We start from the raw sequence: 8,393 nt of genomic DNA, 5'->3' as shown, positions 1-8,393 counted from the left end.
CTTTCCCTCCCCCCTCCCCTTCCACCGCAACAGAATTACCAGCTGCGCAGCTCTCCATGCTGTATTGGATTGGTATCGGGCAATATGCCTTCTTAAAAATCAGCTATCAGTATTGGCCCCAAGAATCTCCATTGGTGTACCCCTAGTTTTTCTCCTTTAAAAGAGAAAATCCATGTTTTTCTCCTCAACAAGAGGAAAATCTGCATTTTTCTCCTTAAACAGAGAAAATCTGCACTTTTCCATGACAAACAGAAAGCCCAGATCCCTGTTTATTACCATGCTTACCTGTTCAGCTAGAGAAACAGATTCTCTAGCTTCAGTTAGAGGAGGCTCACTTTATGTTATATTTGTAGTATCCTGAGTTTACAAAACTTGCAAGCCTTTTCCATGCAATTGAAAGATATTTGAAGGTCCTAATTCAGCAAATTGCTTTAAGTATGTCCCTAACTTGAGTAGTCCCTTCCTTGTTTAGTTAATCACTTTAAGTGCATTCATAACTTAAGCATATGTGCAAATTTCACTGTAGTCAATGGGACCTACATGCACAGTGTTAACACGTTTAAGTGCTTTGTTAAATTAGAGCCAGAGTAAGTAGGTAACTTTTAACGGGCACAGAATTTGGAATCCACATATTGTGATCAGCTGTGAAGGTCTGTCTAATTAGCTTTTGTGTTCTTCTTTTCCTGCAGATTGATTTTGAAGATGTGATTGCCGAACCGGAGGGAACACACAGTTTTGACGGGATCTGGAAAGCTAGCTTCACCACCTTCACTGTGACAAAATACTGGTTTTATCGCTTACTGGCAGCAATCTTTGGCATTCCTATGGCTCTCATTTGGGGTATTTACTTTGCCATTTTGTCATTCCTGCACATCTGGGCAGTGGTGCCTTGTATAAGGAGCTACCTGATTGAGATCCAGTGCATTAGCCGGGTCTATTCTATCTGCATCCACACCTTCTGCGACCCACTATTTGAGGCCATCGGCAAAATATTTAGCTCAATTCAAGCAACAGTACGGAAAGAAATATAAGTGACACTTCAAGGCAAGCTGTCAGTATGGAGAGAGATTTTTGTTTTCTAGGGAGTTTTTTGGTGCCAGTTTCAAGGCTCCCTAATTGATCTACAGTAACAAATGGTGAATAACCTGGCCCAGAGCAGAGAATCGCTTATTCACCATCCATTACTACTATTTATCCCTACTGGATTTGTTTTTATCTTTTTTAGTCGCATTTTTCAAAGTAATCTTAAATTGCTACTCTCCCATTCCAGTTGCATGTCATTTTGCTGACTATTCAATAAACAGATTGATGTGCTGTTGTTGGGGGTTTTTTATCCCTCCATTCATTCCTTGTAAGATACATTCACAATGATATAGTAAAGAACTGCTAAAATGCTTTCCAACACTATAATGCCACTCATTTTATTGTGGCTAAAGAGTATAAAGCTATTGAAGCAGAAAGAACATGAAAGTTGGCAGGTTTTAAAAGAACGTTTTTTTTCAATTGTATTATCAGTTGACTACAGCCATTTACTGTAATGGTCAGATATGGCCTAGTATGAGCAGATAGATATAAACAAATTAATTAATATATGTCCTGAAAAAGCTAATACCATATCAAGTCAGAGACTTTGACACATAAAAGCTTTCCATGTCTAAATGCTGAATGTCCATAGAAAACTAGTCAGTGCATTCCCGTGTCATTATCTTTTTGAAAGTTTTCTGCCAGCTGTTTGTTGGTCTTCGCTGTGATTACAGAAGCAAACTAAAGAAGAAAGCTAGAAATGATTCCTATGAAAATGTTTTCCTGACAAGCACATTTAGGTGCTTATCACAAAGTCCTCTTTTTGCAGTGTTCATTATCAAATCAGTTTTATAAGGCCTGAGCCAATCCTGAGTTAAAAATAAAATCAAGGTGTGCCATGCCAACTATGAGCTGTCTCTGAGAGAAGCCAGCTTTCAAAACCTTCCTATCAGCTGAGGTCAGCATGCCGTTAACTCACAGATTATTTTCAGGAGAATTCATGCATCGCTAAGTCCAAACTAATCCCTCACAAGAGATGGTTTAGGAACTATATATTGTGTTCTATTCTTTTAGCTTAGCTGCAGCCATTGGGAAGTCTTAATGGAGGGTATTGTGTGAAACTCAAATGTTGCAAAGTGTGAGCCCTAGAAAATAAAGCATTTTTGCAACATGTTTTTTATGCTGTGACCTGCGGGTGTCTTTGCACTCTCAATAACATTACTGTGTTCAGAGAATACAGTCAGAAGGTTTGCATGAAGCTTTTAAAAATAGCTGTGAGGTTAATTTAGCTGGAATTAGCTTTCTTCTAAGCCCAACCTGGGAAATTTAGGGCCTGAACCTGTTCTTGTTGGTGTTAATGACAAAACACCCTTTGATGTTTATGGGTGCAAGATTGGGTTTTAAAATCCACATAAAACTGCCTTGTACAGCTGACATTTTTCTTGTGCTGATGCTGTTTTATCATGTTGCTTTATATGAATCAGGAGTGCCTTCAATTCTATTTCTACCATAAATACATTTAAAGTTGTTTTAGAGGATGCATCTGCTGCTTTTTTTTTTTGGGCACATACATTGCAAACCTATTAATGACTTCTGTTTGCATTTAAAACAGACACTGGTATGGATAAAGTTTTATGTTTTTCTATGTACATAGAGAATGTACTAGTATTTTTTTCAATATTAAAAGGCAAGCAATATTATAAACAATAAATAGTTTATCTTTATGTGAGGAAAATCACTTTGAGGAAAAAAAACATTTGTATCCTGAAAGATGTCTGTTCACTTAAATTTATCAGCCCCTAATAGAAATACATTGCTGATTCAAGATATTTACATTGCTATTATGTGCTTACAGATATAACAGACACTTTTTTTTTTATTCTGCATGTACCATAAACACTACAGTCTGCACAATAAAAATACTTAATGGTAGTTACTGTCTGAATTATTTTTTTTTTTAACCTGAGAAGTTACTTTAAACACAACTCATGTTATTTGGAAACTAGCCAAATATTCCATGAATAAAGCACAAATATATCATGTAATGATTCTTGAAAAAGATTCTGAAAATAAATCTTGGGTGGTGACTCAGGGCTGATGTGTGTAGATTTTCACAGTAGTGCACAATGCTTCCTTCTCACATTTCAATGTATGTATTACAGTAAAACACTGAACAATCACACTTCCGTTAACTGCATGTTCAGTCAACCAAGTGTGACACCTGCAATGTGTTTTTTCCCCCCCGTCTCTTAAAGGTCTATAAAGACTTCTTGCGCCTTTTTGATGAAGAAATCTCTTACTATTTGTGAGAACCTGGAAAAATCCTTTCCTGTGGGTTAATTTCATAGTTTCATAGTTTCTAGGGTTGGAAGGGACCTGAGTACATCATCTAGTCCGACCCCCTGCCATGGCAGGAAAGAGTACTGGGGTCAAACGACCCCAGCAAGGTGTTCATCTAACAATTTACACAAGATGTTTACTGCACAGTAAATGCCGCACATCTACATGTGCATCCTTAATAGGCCAGAGTAGATTGATTAACTCCACAGCAGGATAGCACTCATATTTATAGTATTTACAAGTACTATCCTGCTGCAGAGTTTTTACTCCACAGCAGCGCACATGTAGACACTGTCTTGGCTGGCTGAGTCATGAAAGTGCTTCAGTACAGGGCCTGCCTGCCAACTAGCCCCACACTGAAGCACCCTCATGCCCCAGCCAAACCTTCCTCAGCATGTTGACCCAAGGAACAGCTCTAGGCTGGCAAGCTAGCCAGCCAGGGCTGCTCCAACCCAGATCAGTGTGCTGCACTCCTGGGGCAAGCTGTGTCCCCAGAATAAAATAATTATTTGGATCCATCCCTACATCCTTAAGTCACAAAAATAGACCAATATAAACCCTGCTCCAATGGACAAAAACTGCTTGAGGGCTTAGACTTAGGCTTTTGAGCATGCTTACAAGCAGTCCAGTGTGAATTCCTGGCTGCCTAACTCCTTCCTAAAAACTCTGCTGCAACACAAATCAGAGCCTGGGGCTGCCTAAAGTCTGCCTAGCCATCTTATTTGTCAGGTACCCATATAACACACCTAACATAAAAATCATTGAGTGTGGTCCAAAACACAAGACCTGCAGCCCCTCTCATACACGCCTGGTGATAGCGGTGGTCTTTTGTAGAATGCCCTAGGGCAGGGAGCGGCAACCCAGTCTGTGGGCTAGATGCTGCCCATGAATAGACTAGATCTGTTCCACGGCATCTCAGCGGATCAACAGCACTGTCCAACCACAGCAGCAGAGGAGGTGTCCCCAGAGTCATCTTGCTTGCTGCATTCAATTTATTCTCTCTGCTACCTCAAGGGAGACATTCCCAGGGTCCTAGCACCTGTCTGTGTCCTATCCATTTCTTCACAGCATCTGCCAACTGCCGTGGAGGAGTATGAGAGTACGGTCTGTGGTGCGACCTGGGTCACAACCAGCAGCCAACACTGGCAAAAGGTTGCCAGCACCTGCCTTTGATCACTTACCCAGGAAGTGGAGCCCTTTAGGTTCTCTTCAGCCTGAGAGGATTCAAACCCACATCTCCCACTTTCCAGGTGAGTCCTTAATGACTAGCTTAAAATAGACTGTGTGGGTATACGCTCCAACCATTCTGTAAAATCTGAGTAGAAGATTCACAGGCCAGCAGCAGGGGTATATGAATCTATGATGAGAACATGCTGTGGGAGAATGGAAACCTGGATTCCTGGCACTGCTTCCCAGGGCTATTTGTTTTATATTAATCATTATTTGACTACCCACTCTCAGGGGAGCACCCAAACTAGTCAGGGGTCCTCTTGTTCTCCTTCTTGTCCTATGAAGCTTGCATTTTGGGCTGTCTTGTAGCCCAGCCAGCCCCACCCTTCCTGTTCTCTAGCCTTGCCATATGCACTCACCTGAGATGTGGGATTTATAAGTTATTGTGAAAAAGTTGATCACTCTTGGCCATATTCAATGAGTGAAATCTGCTGTGTGTGTTGTGTTCTGAACTCAGTGGTGCTGTCATTGTGCAAAAGACTCCAGCCCTCTCAAAGCTGTGGAACCTGAGATGACAGAGAAGCAAGGGTTGAGAGATGCCCCTCTGCCTAGTATTTATCACTGGAGACAGGGGTATCCTCGTCTGCTCAGCATCTGGACCCTATGGATTGCCCATCAGAGGCAACTAAGTCCTCCCTACCCCCATTGGTTGTATAAAGAATCACAGAATCTCACATTCTTGTTTTGGATCACCCTCCTTGGGCAAGGCAATTAGGGCATTCATACACATATTTTTTTCCAGCAACATGGCAGAGATCCGCTGCTTTGGAGCGGACTCAATTAATCGAGTCTGCTCCACACACAAGCTGAGGTGAACTGCACTGCGCTGCATGCAATTGTATAAGTAGAAATGCACATCAGTGAGCAGAAACTGGTGGTGGTGCACTTTTGAACTAAACCACCTCTAGGGTGTTTTAGTTCAAAAGCACACCACCGCCATTTTCCTCGCTGCTGACATGCATTTCACCACTTATAGAACTGTATGTGTCGCAGTGCCAGGTGCTATTCAAAGCACCCAGAGCTGCAACACATGCATGGGTAAAAGTGCCTTTATATTTAAGCTATTGCAACACTTGAGATGGACAGGGATGTTTATAAGAATAACTGGAATTTGACCCCTAACTTCCTAAGCTTCATCCCTTTCCTCAGCATTTCCTATTATGACTGTGGGCAGGTCCTCTCTCAGCTTTCTGGCTTCCATGGATCCTACTCTAACTTTTCATAGATTGCACAGGAGATGCCTCATTCCAGAGTGAGGATTCCTCAAGTCATGAGAGCACCTAGAAGTTAATAAGGTGTGTTTAATGCAAATCTGGGGTAGGGGAAAACAAACAGAACTTTCGGTCACCTTTGCGTTCCCTGATCCTAGAGCTTCTGGGTGCAAGCTGGGTCCCCAGAATAAATAAGCAGACTGAAAGCTTCTCTGTTCAATGCAAACTGCCAACTGTTTGGAAGATCTTGGGGGAGACAGGGATCAACCAGGTCGTGGGGCTGTCCCAGCTATGCCCATTATACCTGATCATATCCTTAAAATGGCAACCAGATTTGGAGGCACACCATACCAACTCAACGCAGTTAAAAAAAAAAAATTCTTCAACATTCAATTAAACCAGATATATAAGGCTATTTTACACCACAGAATGAACACAACACAGCCTTAATGGCCCAAATGATTTGGCCTGTGTACAGGTATATAAAAGAAGCTTGAGAGAGTGTAGAGGAGAGCTACGTGCATGACCAGAGGTCAGGAAAACAGACCTTTGATGAGAGGTTGAGAGCCATGGGACTCTTCAGCCTGGAAAACCGCAGGCTCAGGGGTGATCTGGTGGCCACCTATAAATTTATCAGAGGTGCTCACCAGGATCTGGGGGAACATTTGTTCACCAGAGCACCCCAAGGGTTGACAAAGTCAAACGGTCACAAACTCCTCCATGACTGTTTCAGGCTGGGCAGAAGGAAGAACTTCTTTATTGTTCGAGACCCCAAGGTTTGGAATAGACTGCCACCAGAGGTGGTTCAAGCACCCACTTTGAACATCTTCAGGAGACATTTGGATGTTTATCTTGCTGGGATCCTATGATCCCTACTGACTTCCTGCACCTGGGGCAGGGGGCTGGACTTGATGATCCTCCGGGTCCCTTCCAGCCCTAGAGTCTATGAAGAGTCCAGCAACTTACAGAATAAGGCACAGACTGAAGTGCAGCCCCCCCATCTAGCTTACGGCACTTCACAGAAAGTACCATGAGTTAGACTGGCCCTCCCAACCCAAAATACATTAGCTGTTGGGTCAGGAGAGTGTGGGATTGAGCTCCAATTTGAAACCAATGCAGTGAGAGAGACTGCAGGCATGCAGCCTCTTTCCCTAGCTCTGCCCCCATCCCCCCAGGTCTGGTGCTGTCTCAGGATGGGAGGGGGAGAAGGCACAGGAAGGAGATCTGCTCTGGGGTTTCTCCTGCCTTTGCTGGAGGGGTGGGATGGATAAATTGGGGTCCCCCACCTTGAGGAGGAGCTCCAATCCACCTGCCCCACTACTTCCAGGACAGGCTGGGGAAGCCCCAAGACAGACCTCCCTCCCCTGCCTTCTCTCCCTCCCATCCTGAAACAGCACTGGGGACAAGGCTGGGCTGCAGCAGCCCAGCCACCAGAGCAAACAGAAGTTAATGCATGCGCTCTGCTTTGGAGCCCCTTCATCTGAACCCTCATATTATGAGGGTTAATTTGTCACATGATTGGAGTAATCTGCAGCTGTGTACTTCAGTAAGGGCATGGCTGTAGTGTGCTTTCAAGGGGCTGATCACGTGACAAATGTAATTTCTGTCTGCACCTATAGACATTCATCTTTGACTGTTACTTATCAAAACATTCATCTTCCCCATCTCCTGCAGTTGGAGCTCCAGACACACTCTTCATCAGAATTCCTATTAGCAGGACATGCAAAATGGAAATGGTGGTAAAGAAATAATATGAAAAAAGTGACCCTAGTTACTAGTAAAGAAAACTAGAACAAATAGTATCTTGCACTGGCAAGGAATAGTCTGAAGAGAGAATGAAAAGGTAATATATAAATATTTTAAAGAAAACGCAGAACCTAAATCAAGAGAGCATTGTACAAGGGGAAAACATGAATCAGAATCTAAAGAACAAAAAATGAGCAGAGGTACAACTGATGTTGCCTCGGTGCAAAGGGGTGGACTAAATGAACTCTGTTATGTATTAAGTGGTATGTGTGTGTGTGTCAAGATAACTTCTAGCTTTATGTTCTGGACAGTCTGTTCAGCAGCTAGAAAAAAGTTACAAATGGAAAGACTGGTCAGTTTGGAGACCAAGAATCAAACTCAGGAGATGAAGGATTACACCCTATTCAGACTCTGCATGCAGCGCCAGCCCCATTTTTCAAGTGTACTAAAATAGTAGTGAAACAATACAGAAGGTTGACTTTTTTCTTTTAATAACTAGACTTCAGAATTAGCACCCCCTTGAAATGGATGTGGCAGTTCATACCTCTTACAACCATTGATCCTACATATTATGGGTGTGCAAAATGGGCCCTATTCAATTCAGATTGGCCTGAACTGGGGACAGTGATTCAATTAATTGATTTAGATCACTGTCCCTGATTTGATTCGGCCAAATCCGAATCTGAAGATTCAATGCCGATTTGGAGAATCAGCAATTCAGCCATAGACACAGCTTTAAAAGTTTTTTCTACGTATCTTGAGGTAGCAGGCACTGATGCCGCAATGATGGGGTGGGTGGAGCATCCCATAGGAGCGTGCCTTCCCCTCCCCCCCCCCCCCCCC

General features: G+C 42.9%; 1 protein-coding gene and 1 long non-coding RNA gene across 2 annotated transcripts in view; one reads left to right on the top strand and one right to left on the bottom strand.

The window, feature by feature from the left end:
- Positions 1-2,955, top strand: part of CAV1 (caveolin 1) — a 44,376-nt gene extending 41,421 nt beyond the window's left edge. The window contains exon 2 of the mRNA XM_019514539.1: positions 690-2,955. Coding sequence (XP_019370084.1) covers positions 690-1,031 — 342 coding nt within the window. The 3' untranslated portion in view covers positions 1,032-2,955. The remainder of the gene's footprint in view (positions 1-689) is intronic.
- LOC109295607 overlaps positions 1-8,393 on the bottom strand; it is a 30,051-nt gene that overhangs the window by 5,766 nt on the left and 15,892 nt on the right. Inside the window, exon 2 of the long non-coding RNA XR_002096783.1 lies at positions 4,953-5,099. This is a non-coding gene — a long non-coding RNA (uncharacterized LOC109295607). The remainder of the gene's footprint in view (positions 1-4,952; positions 5,100-8,393) is intronic.

This window comes from Gavialis gangeticus, unplaced genomic scaffold (genome assembly GCF_001723915.1).
Source record: "Gavialis gangeticus isolate Ggan-Ray unplaced genomic scaffold, GavGan_comp1, whole genome shotgun sequence".
In the NCBI taxonomy this organism is placed as follows: domain Eukaryota; kingdom Metazoa; phylum Chordata; order Crocodylia; family Gavialidae; genus Gavialis; species Gavialis gangeticus.
The sequence above is the reverse complement of the archived record's forward strand: the minus strand, read 5'-3'. Positions and strand labels throughout refer to the sequence as shown.